The 17,973-nt window shown below is 40.4% G+C and overlaps 1 protein-coding gene across 3 annotated transcripts in view; it reads left to right on the top strand.

The window, feature by feature from the left end:
• The window catches only part of TTC27 (tetratricopeptide repeat domain 27), a 164,982-nt gene that overhangs the window by 48,029 nt on the left and 98,980 nt on the right, over nucleotides 1-17,973 (top strand). For all 3 annotated transcript variants that reach the window (XM_026649784.2, XM_026649783.2, XM_026649782.2), the window contains one exon: nucleotides 12,731-12,797. In XM_026649784.2, the coding sequence (XP_026505569.1) occupies nucleotides 12,731-12,797 (67 nt within the window). The remainder of the gene's footprint in view (nucleotides 1-12,730; nucleotides 12,798-17,973) is intronic.

Below are 17,973 nucleotides of genomic sequence, written 5' to 3'. Positions count from 1 at the left end.
ATATATATATATATATATATATATATCACACACAGTTTTAAACAAATGATTTAATTCTGGTACACAGTGATGATGATTGTGAAGTTTCGTTGAAGTGGAGGAGTCAGAGGGTGAGATATTTTCCAGGGAATGCCTTACTGCTAAATGATGAACTAGCAATTGGCTGAACCCTCAAGGGTTACTCTCTCACTCTACAAGGCAGAAGGAATGGAGGGTGGGGAGACAGCATCGCAGACAAAGACACTCACCTGTGTGTGTGACAGAGAGATGCACATTTCCCCGTTAAGTACACTGCCTTGTTAATTAGATCAGCTTGCTGAGACCGCAGCTGCTGCCAGCTCCCTCCATCCTGAGCCCTGTCTTGTTTCCCCCCTGCTCTATGGAAGATGGGGTAAGCTGGTTGCAGGAGCGGGGGGAGGGGGACAGCCTGACATTAGCCCTTCTCTTCCTCCCCTCCCCCCTGCACAGCAAGCAGGAGTCTCGGGGAGCAGCTCCAAGGCAGAGGGCAGGAGCAGCACATGGCAGTGGGGGGAGGGACAGCTGCAATTGATAGCCTGCTGGGCAGCTGCTGCACAGGGAACTTAGGGGAGTGGGGAGCTGATAGGGGGGCTGCCGGTCCACCTTGGTTCAAAGCCCCCACCAGCTAGCTGCAACGAGCTGCTCTTCCTGCAAGCAGTGGACAAAGCAGGCGGCTGCCAAACGACGTTAGAAGGGAGCATTGCACAACTTTAAACGAGCATGTTCCCTAATTGATCAGTAACGAAACAACGTTAACCGGGACGACTTTAAGTGAGGAGTTACTGTACTCTTACACCAGTATGGCGGGGGGAGGAGGGAGAGAAACCCATTGATAGTAGTTTGGTGTAGCATATTTAATTTTCCCTTTATATATGACATGTTACTATGTGCATTGTCTCCAACCAGTTTTCTGTGGCTTCTTTTGTCTTTGCTATGGCACCTTTCATTTTAAATTTGTTGATTTTTAGTTATCTTTTCAATCAGTCTACATTTGGGTGACTACAGTATTTGGTAGTTTTTAAAATGCCCAACTGTGGCTTGGTCTGCCTCAGCGTGGACATGCTTTTTCTCCTCTACATCACTTTCTTTGATGCTAAAGATAACTACTTTAAAGCCTCTCTCCTCTGCTTATTCAGTTTGATTCCAACTTCAGTCATCACAGTGCACAGGATGGTGATCAGAATAGTGTCTAGCCACCTCTCTTTCTTCTCGCATTCGTTTTCCAAAAAAAAAAGCATAATGTCCAGAGAAGCTTTAATCTAAGGAAAAATAACTTAATATATGCCCCTGGTGGTATTGAAACAACTGCTGAATTGGGCAGTGAAAGGCAAACCCACTTTGCTTAGCTCACACAAAGTTGGCAAGCACTGCAGCTCCTAGCCTTCGTGGTATCCAGTGGCCCTGCCTGTATATGAGACCTCTCCAGGCCTCCGTTCTGTCAATATGGGTTCAGTGTCCCTATGCAATCAGATTACCTCACCACAGCAGTAACCCAGTCCCTGAGGTGGTGCAACAAATACAGAAACCTGATTAAGGGAAAACATCTAATGGTCAAAATCATAACACATCCCTCCGTCTTTTTGTCTGGGAAATTAGTCCTCCCTGGAATGCAGAAGAAGCATCAATTTGCTGGAACTGTGGGCAGTTGGCAATGTTATGAGACACTTCGTGACCTGCATGATTGCCACTTCTTTCATGATGTAGACCAACAATTGCACCACTGTAGCTTATGTAAACAAGTAGGATGGGACTTGCTGCTGAGAAAAGAAGCTCTCTAAATTCTCCTTTGGGTCGAAAAATGCAGAAACTGACAATCTCGGTCTTCTAAGGGAAAACTCAAAATTTGGGCTGATTGACTGAGACACCCAAACTTGTCCATAGGAGAGCAGGAGCTGGACAACAAAGTATTTTAGCTATTCTCCTTGGGATGGTGGATACCACTAGATTGATTTAACTACATTGAATGGGTAATAAATAGTTGGACCTCTTCTGTTCCAGATTTTGGGAGAAAAAGACCGATAACTTGTCATTCAGTTAATCAGACTATCAACTATGTCTTTCTCCGACAAAGCTCTGGTGGCCAGGAAAATTGTAGAGGACAAAGTCATCATCCTACTGATAATGCTGAATTGGACTTTCAGATCCTGGTTGTCACAACTGATGGAAATGTCACTTTGTCCCCCATGAGTATTACCCCACATTGAAGACCACTGATGCAGGAGCTGATCTGTTGTCCATATCAGGGCAGGTTGGAAGTGATGACCTGTATCTTATAGAGAATACATCCTCGGAAACTTGGTTTCTCTAATCTATTGGTTGATGTCCTCCTTCAGTCCAGGCACGATTCCACATTCAAAACTTATTTGGCAGGTTCTCATCTCCTGCAGATGGGTCTCAATTTAAATCAGCATCTAATAAATCTGTCTCCACTTTCATTTTGATGGATTCATTTGAAGAGTTGAACATTTGTATATTAAGTTTCTATGTGGGTGCATGTTAAAAACTTTCTGTTTCCACATGGAAAAAGTTTTGCATTACAAACTCATGTTTCTGTACTGATTAAAGCAGTGGGAAAGCTTCATCCTTTTATAATATACTAACATCAACTGGAAGCTGAATTTTGGTTCTATGATAATTGAAAGGGCATCTCTCTGAGCACATGGCTACTACATTGTTTTTCTTACCCACAAAAAGCCACTTGAATGGGTATTGCAAGAAGAATCAATTACTTGATTATCTTGTCAGTCAAGAGAGTCTCTTCAGCAGTTCTTTTCTAGACCAAGTGGTACTTCAAACAGCTGAATTTTTACCTAGAATTGTCTCTCCCTACCCTTTAAATGAAGGCCTTACTCCTTATTCTTTCTTTGTTCAGCCCCAATTCTTCTAATTCCTAAAGAAGTTTAAATGGCAGCACCTAGTTGTCTGTAGAGCTTTTAAACTCTTTTTGGACAAGACAGAGTCTTTCAGGAAAACACAGTGCTTTCTCTGTCTGATACTGGAAAAAAAAAAAAGACTTTAAGCCTCTAGTCTAAAGCAACCATAATCTGGCAGCAATAGTTGAATTGTGTAGGAAAGCTGGTAAAACTCCTCCGCCTGGTTCGAGACCTTATTTGACAAAATCTATTTCCACTTCTTGGGCAGAGAGAAATAGAAGCTTTTAATAAGAAAATTTGCAAAGCAGCAACAGGGACATCTTGTCACTCCTTCAAAGAGGATTACGTGATGTATATATCTCCTTACCTCAGATGCAGCCTTCACTTGTTGGGTCCTGCAGTCTACCTTTTTTTCTTTGATGCCTATGTTTCAGATGCTCTCTTCCTCCCTTCCCTTTTCTGGATTCTGGACTGCTGATAGTGTTTTCCAGACTGTTGTGGTGCCTGTGTATGATAATACAAGTTTGTCCTTACATGTAAATTTGTTCTTCTGTAAGTCTGGGTATTACCAGACTTACAGATAGAATTTTAAGCATGGGAAGTTATCTAATGGGGCTGCATATGTTTATTTTATATATAGGGTGCTAAAAATTCTGATTCCGTGATGCCTGTTGTAAAACGACAAACCCATAGGTCAGGTCAACATTTTCTTAATGACCAAGACTGCCAAGGGGAGGCATAGCAGGCGGACTGGTGGATAATCTGGCAATAAGAATCCCCTACCCTAGTGCCATCACCACCTTCCGCAGGAGCCAGTATTGCACCCAGACCCACATGCCTTAGATTGTCTGGCTTGATTCAAGACAGGCCACTTCTAAAGAATACCGGCATCTCTGGTAGGGTATCCAAGCCAATGTTGCACCCATGAAAAAGAGAACCTCTTTTACTTTCTAATTTAATACTTTTTCAGGTAACTTAAAAATCATCAGGGTCATGGAAATATTTATCAATCCGTATCTATAGTGATATATAAAAGACACCTCTTGTAATGAAGTTTCTCTATTTATAAGCCAACACCACATCCCATAGAAACTGCACTGTTGAAACACACAATGCCAGTATCTATGCTTGAAAAATTTATAAGATAACAAAATAATCAGAGGTTAATACAAAAAGGAGGGAACCTCATAGATATTATGGGGTAGCACACTAATAAGCCCAGTACGCTGCCCCTTCCACCTGGCACACTGGCTGGTATGTTAGGGTTTCCACCAATGAGCTTCTCCTTAAGGGTCCGTTACTATTGTATTAATTGAACTAAGCTTATAAGTGTCTGATAATTTTGGAGTGCTCACCCAACTCCAACACAGAAATGCTGGAAGGGAATGCTTTCTTTCTCCCAGATCTCCTAGTGGTCTGATCTCCTGGATTTTTACTGCTGCTATAGCATCATTAGTGAAATTGACCCTTTTTTGAATGTTGCATTCTATTGCTCCTGTTGGGGAAGCCCTATTTGCAAGAATGGCAGATCCAGGCTAGGACCTTCACTGCTTTGTGTGTTCTGTGTGGGGAAATGGCAGAAGAAGAGAAAGAGAGGCGATAAATAATTGATTTCTTCTTTCACCGTTCCCTCCCTCATAGTTTCTTCAGTAACAGAGGAGGATTTGCAGGCATTGTAGAATGAAATTTCCAAAAAGAGTCTGTTTCACCTCACCTAATGTGCATATCAAACAAGGTGATTTGTGAGAGTTAAACTCTGTTGTTTGAGAAGAACTGTGGGCTGAAGGCGTACTGTATCATTGCAAGCCTGTGCTCATCAGATTTCCAATTTATTGCTGGTGACTAGGAAAGTACTTTCTCTTCCAAGCTGTGGAGTACTATGTGTAACCCACACACCTTCAGGGTGTGGTGTTCTGTCCCATCTAGTAGCACTGAGACCACTTAGAGAAGGGGTCTCAAACTCAATTTACCTTAGGGCAAGTGCCAGTCCTCAAATCATCCCAGCAAGCCAATAATGTCACTGAAGATGGTGTTCAGAAAAGATAACATGTATTTTTTATTTTGAATTTCTTAGAAATAATAAAACTGTCATACAACTTTATACAATTCTTCGCCTGCCAGAGAGTTTTTCATGTTTGCCAGACACCTGGCAACGCTTCAGTTCTGTCAGTTTGTTGATGATTGGCTCCAGTGACTGAGCAGTTGAAACCTTCAGGATTGCAGCAAGGTGTACATCAGACAGTTGTGTTTGGCATTTTGACTTGTTTATATTTGTGGGAAAAAATGACGCTGCCTCCATGGCTGACTTTGCCTGGCGACTAGTGATTCATAGATTCATAGATTCATAGATTCTAGGACTGGAAGGGACCTCGAGAGGTCATCGAGTCCAGTCCCCTGCCCGCATGGCAGGACCAAATACTGTCTAGACCATTCCTGATAGACATTTATCTAACCTACTCTTAAATATCTCCAGAGATGGAGATTCCACAACCTCCCTAGGCAATTTATTCCAGTGTTTAACCACCCTGACAGTTAGGAACTTTTTCCTAATGTCCAACCTAGACCTCCCTTGCTGCAGTTTAAGCCCATTGCTTCTTGTTCTATCCTCAGAGGCTAAGGTGAACAAGTTTTCTCCCTCCTCCTTATGACACCCTTTTAGATACCTGAAAACTGCTATCATGTCCCCTCTCAGTCTTCTCTTTTCCAAACTAAACAAACCCAATTCTTTCAGCCTTGCTTCATAGGTCATGTTCTCAAGACCTTTAATCATTCTTGTTGCTCTTCTCTGGACCCTTTCCAATTTCTCCACATCTTTCTTGAAATGCGGTGCCCAGAACTGGACACAATACTCCAGCTGAGGCCTAACCAGAGCAGAGTAGAGCGGAAGAATGACTTCTCGTGTCTTGCTCACAACACACCTGTTAATACATCCCAGAATCACGTTTGCTTTTTTTGCAACAGCATCACACTGTTGACTCATATTTAGCTTGTGGTCCACTATAACCCCTAGATCCCTTTCTGCCGTACTCCTTCCTAGACAGTCTCTTCCCATTCTGTATGTGTGAAACTGATTTTTTCTTCCTAAGTGGAGCACTTTGCATTTGTCTTTGTTAAACTTCATCCTGTTTAACTCAGACCATTTCTCCAATTTGTCCAGATCATTTTGAATTATGACCCTGTCCTCCAAAGCAGTTGCAATCCCTCCCAGTTTGGTATCATCCGCAAACTTAATAATCGTACTTTCTATACCAATATCTAAGTCGTTAATGAAGATATTGAACAGAGCCGGTCCCAAAACAGACCCCTGCGGAACCCCACTCGTTATGCCTTTCCAGCAGGATTGGGAACCATTAACAACAACTCTCTGAGTATGGTTATCCAGCCAGTTATGCACCCACCTCATAGTAGCCCCATCTAAATTGTATTTGCCTAGTTTGTCGATAAGAATATCATGCGAGACCGTATCAAATGCCTTACTAAAGTCTAGGTATACCACATCCACAGCTTCTCCCTTATCCACAAGACTCGTTATCCTATCGAAGAAAGCTATCAGATTGGTTTGACATGATTTGTTCTTTACAAATCCATGCTGGCTGTTCCCTATCACCTTACCACCTTCCAAGTGTTTGCAGATGATTTCCTTAATTACTTGCTCCATTATCTTCCCTGGCACAGAAGTTAAACTAACTGGTCTGTAGTTTCCTGGGTTGTTTTTATTTCCCTTTTTATAGATGGGCACTATATTTGCCCTTTTCCAGTCTTCTGGAATCTCTCCCGTCTCCCATGATTTTCCAAAGATAATAGCTAGAGGCTCAGATACCTCCTCTATTAGCTCCTTGAGTATTCTAGGATGCATTTCATCAGGCCCTGGTGACTTGCAGGCATCTAACTTTTCTAAGTGATTTTTAACTTGTTCTTTTTTTATTTTATCTGCTAAACCTACCCCCTTCCCATTAGCATTCACTAGGATAGGCATTCCTTCAGACTTCTCGGTGAAGACCGAAACAAAGAAGTCATTAAGCATCTCTGCCATTTCCAAGTTTCCTGTTACTGTTTCTCCCTCTTCACTAAGCAGTGGGCCTACTCTGTCTTTGGTCTTCCTCTTGCTTCTAATGTATTGATAAAAAGTCTTCTTGTTCCCCTTTATTCCCTTAGCTAGTTTGAGCTCATTTTGTGCCTTTGCCTTTCTAATCTTGCCCCTGCATTCCTGTGTTGTTTGCCTATATTCATCCTTTGTAATCTGTCCTAGTTTCCATTTTTTATATGACTCCTTTTTATTTTTTAGATCATGCAAGATCTCGTGGTTAAGCCAAGGTGGTCTTTTGCCACATTTTCTATCTTTCCTAACCAGCGGAATAGCTTGCTTTTGGGCCCTTAATAGTGTCCCTTTGAAAAACTGCCAGCTCTCCTCAGTTGTTTTTCCCCTCAGTCTTGATTCCCATGGGACCTTACCTATCAGCTCTCTGAGCTTACCAAAATCCGCCTTCCTGAAATCCATTGTCTCTATTTTGCTGTTCTCCCTTCTACCCTTCCTTAGAATTGCAAACTCTATGATTTCATGATCACTTTCACCCAAGCTGCCTTCTACTTTCAAATTCTCAACGAGTTCCTCCCTATTTGTTAAAATCAAGTCTAGAACAGCTTCACCCCTAGTAGCTTTTTCAACCTTCTGAAATAAAAAGTTGTCTGCAATGCAGTCCAAGAATTTGTTGGATAGTCTGTGCCCCGCTGTGTTATTTTCCCAACATATATCCGGATAGTTGAAGTCCCCCATCACCACCAAATCTTGGGCTTTGGATGATGGTATCTCTGTCCCTCTCCTGCAGCCAATGGGAGCTGCAGGGGGCGGTGCCTGTAGCAGACAGACCCAGGGGGGTGGCTGCATGCATCTCTTCTCTGTGGGTCGCAGTGGGGTGGTTCTCGGGCCGCAGATGGCCCGCGGGCTGGGACTTTGAGACCCCTGACTTAGAGAGAGATTAATGAGTTTGCTCTACAGCCTTAGCTAAAAGCCTACTGACTGTTAGCTAAGGCTGTAGAGCGGACTCATAATATCTCTCTTTCAGTGGTCTTGGTGCCACTAGATGGGACAGAACACCACACCCAGAAGATGTGTGGGTTACATACTTCCCCTAGCTGAGGAAGCGCGTCCCGAGCTTCAGAGACTTCCCAGTTGAAATCCTGGATGAGCCCCCACTTGTAATGCTGACAGACCCCGGTCGACAGTGGGCGGGATCAAACCTGGGATTTCAGTGCATGAGCCTCTACCACATGAGCTAAAAGCCAACTGCCTGTTAGCTAGGGCTGTAGAGCAGACTCATTTTTTCTCTCTCTCTCTCTCTCTAAGTGGTCTCAGTGCCACTAGATGGGACAGAACACCACACCCAGAAGGTGTGTGGGTTACATGTGTACAAGTGACTTTGGAAGTCCAAACCTTGTACTAGTTATTTTAGTATAAGGCTATGTCTACACTGCACAGCTTCTGAAAGGTATGCAGTGTAGCCGCTCTTTGTTGGCAGGAGAGATCTCCCAATGAGGTGCGGTAGCTTTGTTGGTGGGAGTGCATCTACTGCCGACACAGCGCTATCCACACCAGTGCTTTTCGTTGGTAAAACTTTTGTTGGTCATGGGGGGTGTTTTTTCACACCCTCAAGTGACAAAAGTTTTAGCAACAAAAGTGCAGTGTAGACATAGCTGAAGAGTAAAAGTCATGCAATAAAATTTCTGTTTATAGTTGGACAGTGTTTAAAGGTGGTGAAGAGCACTAATACATATTTGTTGGCAATATGACCCAACTTTAAATACAGCTCATAAGTATACATTTTTGAGAACAAGCCAGTTAGAAAGTGGTGCCAGACATTAAAATGATCTTGCCATGTTCAGTTTGTAATATATTTTTTTAAATTCTAACATACATTGCTGTACACCAGTAACCACAGCTGTGTTAAGAGAGTCCATTCAGGAAATCATCTTCTTGCCATTCAGAACTACTTACATAATGAATCTCAATGGTCATGAATTGTTCATGAATCTGAAGTGTCTATCATAGAAATTATAGCTCTGCAAGACTAAATGAATCATCTTGTCCATCTCCCTGCAATTGCAGATTTCTGTTTAAACATATATACTCTGTTGTTTAATCTGGCTTCAAATGACTTGAGCAATGAAGCTTCCACTACTTACCTGGGAACGTTTTCCTGCAGCATTATATACCCCATTCTAAGGGTATTTTTTCCTGGTATCTGCATAATTTTATTAATTTTGTCCTCTTATTTCTACTTCTACTTCATTGGACCACCCTTGATGCCTGGTCTCTGTTGTTTGTATTGCACATCTACTGAGACACTATTATAGCCCCTCTTAATTGTTTGGCCAAGATGTACATACAGAGGAGTATTTATCAATTACAGCAATCCCCTCATCCTTTTGGTTGGTTTCTTTTTGAGTGCCCTGCAAGATAGGACACTTTCTTGTATTCCTTTTTTTAGCCTGTTATTCACTGCAGTTATTCTTTATGAATTGCAGGTTGCTTTTTATTCTTTAAAAAGTACATTTGTCATGCAAATACATTTTCTTGGGATGGAAAGGGAACTGCACATTTGGGTTAATAGTTTTTGTACTTTGTGTGTGTTGCGTGCAGATGTGGAACCAGGAAGGTTCAATTTTATCAAAATTTGAACTCTTCTGTGCTTGCCCTTATTTTTCTAGATCTGTTAATTCATCTAAAATAATTATGGTTATTAAGAGACTTTTTCTGATTTTTATCTATTTTTGGGGAGGTTGGGCATATTTTCAGTAGAAATAGAAAATTGACCATCTGCTCCTGTATTCCATACATAAAGTCACAGTCCTATTTGTGACACCATTGTTGGTTGCAGTGGAGATGACTGTAATGTTCCCCTTAACAGCTGATTTCAGGCAAGGGAAGAAGCAGCTGAAGCAGAGAAACTCTTAAGTTATCAAGTTTCTGTTTTCATGAAAACTGCTGTGGTAATTTTTTTTAAAGGAAGGAAAAAACAGACTGTGACACACAGGCAGAATTGTTTCCAAATACAGTGTTCTCCAAAGGTTTCCATGAAGCATCAGTATCATTTTAAAGAAACAAATACATCTTCAGGTGGTAAGAGGAAAGGGATGTTTGTTATTGAAGTATGGAAGTAGGTTGAATTAAGCCACATACATGTAATAGCTAATATACAAACCCTTTAATAATTGTTAAAAATATATTGTATTATTCCCTTGGTTACAGTAGTTTTGAGTGTTTTATCTTTAGCTTGAAGACTGGTATCCCTTTACATGCTTTACTAGATAGTTTACACTTCATATTTTAATGTTACTACTTCAACCAAAAAAAAATGAACCAATAAGATAGTAAAATATTGGAAGAGAGGTAGTAAGAATACTTCACACTTTCTATTATAACCGCTTGCTGCTTGTAAGTTTGAGAAACTTTATCCAGACTGAAACTTTTCATGCTTTGTCTTTGCCTCATATTGACGTTATTTGAAAAGTTTCAGTAAAAGTGTATGAACTTGCTTCAAAGAAGGGAGCCAAATAGAGTTGGCCATGTCTGTACAAGCAACAGGATAGGCTAGCTGCCCCAAGGATGTACACATCCGAGCCTCAAGGCATGTACTTGGAGCCGATAGCCCCTCACGTTGCTGTAGCTACACTCTATTTTTAGTGTGCTAGCTTGATGAGAGCTGGCGTGAGTATATTTCCTTGACCTAGGAATTACCACCAGCTCCAAACGTAGACATGTCCAACATTACTTTTTTTTCTGTCTTGCTCACTTAGACTGTAAGCTCTTTGAGGCAGAGGAAATGAGTATGTTTGTCCAGCACCTAGAATGATGAGGCGTTTAGGCACTATTGGAATACAAATAAAAATGATTGTATTTCTCATCCTCCTTTTTCCCTACTGTGCCCTCTCTGAGCCCCCATCATCTTTTTTTATCTGTCACTGAGTTCTTGAGTCAAATGTAGAGCTAGATAAAGTTCCTTGGACAAGGTATCTCTTTCCTTTGTTCTGCAAAACCGATGGTATGCTTCTCAGGTGCTGTATACATATTATATTTGTTACTCGGGAGGTATTCAATAACTTTTTTTAAATGGGATTAATAAAATCCCATGATCCATGAAAATTCCTTCCCAACTCAGAATTAGGTAGTTTTGGTGGATTAGGAGGATGTTCAGTGTGGTGAGAGCAAAGAAAACAAAATGTAGATATATTAGGTACAATACTATATAAAATTTTCAAGTTAAACTTTCTCTATAGATAGACCTCAATGAGGGAGTACATTCTGTATTGAAATTATGTTCTGCTGTGATATTAAGGAAACATAAGGTTGAAAAATATAAATGGACAAAATTCGGGAAACGAAAATGTTCTGATTAATATGCAACTTTAACTGTGTCCATTGTGCTTATGAATGGTGACAATCTTTAACTACATAGTTGCATATTATATCTATAATGTAACTGTACAATATATGCACAAAGTATAATTATTATTAAAGTTGGAGGATAATTAGATTTGAGACACAAAATTTCTCCCATTTGAAGGATATAGAATTAAAGAGCATAATCACTTTTCATGTTCCATGGCTCCCATGAGAATCTTTGCAACTTTACCTGAAGAACATTACCACTGTATTCTTTATATTTTGCAATGTCAGGTACTTGGAAAAAGCAATTATAAAGTTTCAATGGTGATCATTATTTGTTTATAGTGTGATTTAGGCCTTAATATAATTTAGTGTTTCACATGGGGTTGGAATTATAACCCTGTTGTCCCCTTTTGTACCATTTGATGGACTTCATATATCACTTGTAGTACATTATGGGATTTGGTGAGCTATTTTGATTTGTTTGTGTAAGAAATATCCAATTATTTGGAGTTGTGTACCCATTTCCTTTTTTGGCTTTACAGATACATCCTACTGTGATTAATATCCTTGCCATCTCTCGTCTTCTGCTCTGTTTTTGGCTTTTCCCTTGTGTTTGCTCACTACAGCCTGCTGGCAGCTTACTGGGAGAGGAGCCCTCTGTCAGTGCTCCTTGACAGATTGAAAGGAGCTTGCATGTTCCAGAAATTTTACCTTTTAGTACTTCTCCTTAAAGGTTATGGAGTTTGTTCTCTTTGGAGAAGATTGTGTCCAATTACCCACTGATCAGTAATCCTAACATAAACAAGTTTCTGGAAAGACAGAAAATGGATTTAAAAGACTGGCTTAATGTATCTCAATTTACACTGCTTATAATCTTAAACTAGATAAGGTATCTCGGCTTGTTTACAGAGAGAGAGTGGATAAAAAAGAAAACTAAGCGCATAACATCCCTTGAAACTAATCCCTTTCTCTGACCACTCTGCTTCTCTTTCTGTGTCCCCCTTAACACGCTTATTAAATCCTTCCTCTAGTTGTCCCAGTTTTCTGAAGGCAAAGAGCTATAATAGAAGTTCATAAAACAGTTTTGCTCTCCACCCTCTAGAAGATGGCACTAAGGAAGAGAAAATAATGATTTAATGCCACTTTGAAGGGCCTTTAACAACCTATCTTGGGTACAATCTTTCGAAAACCTCCTTGACAGGATGTAGCATACCCAAATGTTTGTGGGTTTTGTTTGTTCATTTGTTTTTGTTTTCAATTACCTGTGACTTATGGACAAAGGCCCAAAAGCTCTGTTGCACACACATCATAAAACATTTTTTATTCATAACATTGTTTTCTAAAAGATGTTTTTAGCTTTTTGCAAATTTGAGAAGCATGCTTTATATATAAAGATTGTATTGATTGAACTGAAATTATTTTGTGTGTACTCAAAATAATTCTTGTTTTACAGCATAGATTTCCAAAAGAACAACCCAATACACAAGCTAACTGAAGAGGAGCTTTTAGCATTTACATCGGTAAGTAACTTATCTCTGTTTTTTACTATATTTATATCTTCCTTCGACTTCTTTAAGTGAAGTACTAAGCTGTGACCCATCAACTATTTTGGTGAAATTGTTTATGAATAAAATCTAATCTGGTTTTGGTCTGTTGCTTCCATAATTATGAAAAAGCACATTCTCTCTCTCTCTCTCAAATCAATGCTGAAATTCAGCCTTGTTTGCTTCACCAGCTCTGCACTATAAAGTTTACATTTAAAAAACCCCAAATACTATTTTCATTTCAATGTCTTTTACAAACATTTAATGAGAGAATTTCTGACTATTTTAGATTCTGATTCCCTATTGGGAGTTGAAATGTAATGGTACAGGTCAGGCCCTTACAACAAATTCTTCACACTGATTTAGTGCTGAAAGTACTTCCCTACCTTGTGAGCATCTAATTCTCAAGAGTCTTTTGTAAATTAAATAGAATAGTGCAGTCAGAAACAGTATTCTGATCCTTGCAAAGCCTTAGACACAGGAGCATACATATTCTTTTTTGGGAGTCAACTGAACTGAAGTCATTGAAAGCTAAATGTGTATTGTTTACACATTTCTTTAGCACGGTTTCTATCTGTTATATTTGACTTATTCTGAAAGTGAAGGATTTTTCGTGTGCTTTAGGAGTGGCCCACTAAATCCAGGTTTTAGCATTAATACTCTATGAACTTGTTCTGTGTTCCATTGTCAAGGTTCATCAACATTTCTAAGTCTGTCATGAAGAAAAGAAATTTGTGGTGGGTGGGGAGACTTTATTGAAATATTCAGAATTATAATAGTATTGTGAAAATTTATTAATCAATAGTTGTCCAATAGTTCAAGAATAAGTGCGTCAGTGAGTGGCCTAAATGCCTGTTAATTGAAGCATTGTTGTTGGAGAAAGAGGAAAAAAAAATCAAAGGAGGATTATATGGAACTTGCTGACCAATGTGGGAGTGTTAACAGATCAACATTTTACGGTGTCTGAATCGGGAGTGGCAGAAGCTGACTGGTCTGTAGTTCCCCGGATTCTCCTTCTTCCCTTTTTTAAAGATGGGTACTATATTTGCCTTTTTCCAATTGTCCTGGACCTCCCCCGATTGCCACAAGTTTTCAGAGATAATTGACAATGACTCTGCAATCACATCAGCCAACTCCCTCAGCACCCTCAGATGCATTAATTCCAGACCCATGGACTTGTGCATGTCCAGCTTTTCTAAATAGTCTGTAACCTGTTGTTTCACCACTGAGGACTGCTCACCTCCTGTGCTGCCCAGTGCAGCCGTCGGGAGCTGACCTTGTCTGTGAAGACCGAGGCAAAAAAAGCATTGAGTACTTCAGCTGTTTGCACATCATCTGTCACTAGGTTGCCTCCCCCATTCAGTAAGGGTCCCACATTTTCCCTGACCACCTTCTTATTGCTAACATACCTCTAGAAACGCTTCTTGTTACCCTTCATATCCCTTGCTAGCTGCAACTCCAGTTATGCTTTGACCTTCCTGATTACACCCCTGCATGCTCAAACAATATTTTTATACTTCTCCCTAGTCATCTGTCCAAGTTTCCACTTCTTGTAAGCTTCCTTTTTGTGTTTAAGCTCACCGAAGATTTCTCTGTTAAGCCAAGCTGGTCGCCTGCCATATTTACTATCCTTTCTGCACATCGGGATGGTTTGTTCCTGTACCCTCAATAAGTCTTCTTTAAAATACAGCCAGCTCTCCTGGACTCCTTTCCTCCTCATATTAGCCTTCCAGGGGATCCTGCCCATTAGTTCCCTGAGGGAGTCAAAGTCTGCTTTTCTGAAGTCCAGGGTCCGGTATTCTACTGCTCTCCTTTCTTCCTTTTGTCAGGATCCTGAAATCAACCATTTCATGGTCACTGCTGCCCAGGTTGCCACACACTTCTACTTCCCCTACCAATTCTTCCCTGCTTGTGAGCAGCAGGTCAAGAGGAGCGTGGCCTCTAGTTGGTTCCTCCAGGACTTGCATCAGGAAGTTGTCCCCAACGCTCTCCAAAAACTTCATGGATTGTCTGTGCACTGCTTTATTGCTCTCCCAGCAGATGTCAGGGTGATTGAAGTCCTCCATGAGAACCAGGGCCTGTGATCTGGAAACTTCTGTTAGTTGACCAAAGAAAGCCTCGTCTACCTCATCCTCCTGGTCTGGTGGTCTATAGCAGATGTCCACCATGACATCACCCTTGTTGATCTCGCCTCTAAACTTAAGCCTGTTCAGAGTCTTTGGGTTTTCTCCATTTTCATACTGGAGCCCTGAGCAATCACACTGCTCTCTTACATACAGTGCAACTCCTGCACCTTTTCTCCCTTTTCTCAGCATGACCACTGTCACTTGAACTAAACTAACTTCAGTGTAGATAACTCAAGTTAATTCTGCAGTGAAGGTTAATCTTATTAGAAGGTAAAAGGACTCTGCTAGAAAATAGGTTGGAGGAAACTGACATCCCTGTGAATCAAGAGTTATTCAGGAACACAGCCATAAAGGTGATGGTGATGTCTAGTTACATCTTCTTTTCTGGTCTGATCGGAGCATCTTGCAAGATCAGGGTGGGAAAAGAATTTCTGGGACCCTCCCATCTCACAAGGTCACAGAGCTCCAGTGCTAGCCCAAATGTCTACAATGCAATTTTTATAGCCCTGCAGCCTGAGCCTAAGTCAGCTAATACAGGCCAGTCCCAGTTGTTTTATTGAGGTGTAGACATACCCTGAGTTACTGTAAAGGAGTGTGGTGAAGAGGTCACAACTACTCTCTGGTCACCCCAGACTCGCTCTTTGGGTTGTCTTCCTCCTAGTATATCTTTAGAGTCTACCACTGTGGTGCTCATATCTGTCCTCAACAGCAGCATGATATTGACATTCTTGATACTGTAGTTTCATTGCTGCCCAAAGATTCTAGATAGCAGCCGTGAAACTGACCAGAATCTTTTAAAATTCCCTCAGTCATGAACAGAGGAGAGGAGATGGAGCTGTCTGCAGACTCAAGAAGACAATGCTGCATCGTTCTGTTCATGTACAGTATGGTTGCAAAGAAAATCTTAAGGCTAATGTTTCTAAGTTTAAACATATTTTTCTCTAAATTCATTAACTCTCTTTTCTATTCTGATTGTGTGTTTTAATATTCTCCCTCCGCTCCCGTATTTTTTGTCCCTATTTAACGTTTCTTCAAATATTTTTATTCCTTCATTTTGGAATTATCTTGTAAAGCCTCATTCTCTCTTTTCTTCCCTCATACCTTAACTCTTTCTCCATTCCCCTTATTTCACCATTCACCTTTCTCCTTCCCACCTCTTTTTCAAACTCCCCCCCCCTCTTTAAAAGTATTAATTCAAACCCAAACAACAGCTGTCAGTGTGTAAACTAAAAAATACTTGTATATCACTGGGCTTAATTTATCTATCACAGCAATGCTAATTTTAAATCATCTGCTAGTACAAGGCTGAAAAGCTTACGTAAACAAATGTGAGTAATTTATATAGTGATTCACTCAGCTTCCTGAACCATTTGCTTACAAGCACCTATACATATTATGTTGTCATATGGAGCTCGGCAAGCCAAGGAGAAAAATTATTTCCAGTGCTGCTGACTTGCTGTATGACCTTCAAAGCAAGTCCCTCTGCTTGGTTAGCCATCTGTAAAAGTCTTTCAGTGAAGATACAAAACTTACTTGAATGTTTGTAAAATGCTTTAAGATTCTCAAGGAAAGCATTAAAGAAGTGCAAAAGATTAAAACAGACTCGACGTTAATACAATACTGACATCCATCACCACTTCAAGGCTGGCCAACTGATGTTAAATTTATATCTGTTGCAGAAATATTACTATTGTATTTCATAGGTCTGATTTCTTGTTTCTAGTATAAAGATTGGAAAGGGTTCAGTGTAGTTAACTTTTGTCCTTAATCATTACTTAACTCTAAATTTAGAGGGCAAAATCCTGGCCCTATTAAAGTCAATGGGAGTTTTGTCACCGTCTTCAGTGAGGTCAGGATTTTACCCTCAGTACTTAATCCTAATCTCTTTCCTCAGGTGGCAGGTATCTTTCTAGAACAACACACTATGATTGCAGTGCTGAGGAACAAAAGATATCTGCAATTTGTAATCTGCCATGGATTTTTTAAGATACTCACACAGTCTTACTCTCGAAATTATAGATATTCCAGAAATGTAGCCTGAACCATTAGGTTTAACAATTTAACAAGGTTTAAATCTTGCTGACTTGCATTTTTGGAACTTTTTCATATTAAGATCTGATCATCAGCTGGATACCTGTATTCAGAGAGAGATTTGATACCTCAAACCTAGACCCTTTTCAAGTGCTGCAACCCAGAGCCCTGTGTCCCATCACACAGGTACAAATAGAGCTATAAACCGTGAAGAATTTGATAACTTTAGCCCTTTTATTGGTTTGTGAATTATCCAAGAGCAGACTGATCTTTGCTAGCTTGTTCTTCAGAATTGTTCAAACATCATATGCAAACTTCTCAACCTCTGCACTGTTTGCAAATGATTCACCTACATTTTAACAGGACTGCCCTCACATGTAAGATATGTACTTATAAATGACCAAAGTTTGGACTTACACCTACCTTTTTAACTTTCTCTTCAAGAATATAAATACTTCTGCTCAGGTGTTAAAACAGGAGACATTAAATCGACATAGCATGTGGGCTATGCAGTAAAAGTAAACTGTCTTATGATCGCTCATGTGATATTGCTTAGGAAATCATACTAACTGATATTTGTGAAGTGGCAGAGGCCCATCTTTTGGGTGAATTCTTCATAGAGAGAAAAAAAATAGAATAGCATTATCATGCCATCTACTGGCCAACTATTAGAAAATCATGGTGGTTTTTACTTGTACTCCCTTCTCAGTATTAGTGTCCCTACCCTCTGTTTGTCAGAGGGTGGAGATGGATGGCTGGAGAGAGATCACTTGATCATTACCTGTTAAGTTCACTCTCTCTGGGGCACCTGGCATTGGCCACTGTCGATAGACAGGATACTGGGCTGGATGGACCTTTGGTCTGACCCAGTATGGCCATTCTTATGTTCCTAGAATAAAACACTTTGAAGCACTTGCCTAGGACCACATAGTTAACTGCGCACAGTGACCCTAATCCAAATCTTCTTTCCTTCATTTCATCTTTTGAGCCAGTTG

This window comes from Terrapene carolina, unplaced genomic scaffold, assembly GCF_002925995.2.
Source record: "Terrapene carolina triunguis isolate 2854851 unplaced genomic scaffold, T_m_triunguis-2.0 Scaffold85, whole genome shotgun sequence".
Classification (NCBI taxonomy): domain Eukaryota; kingdom Metazoa; phylum Chordata; order Testudines; family Emydidae; genus Terrapene; species Terrapene triunguis.
This window is presented reverse-complemented; position numbering and strand designations above follow the sequence as displayed.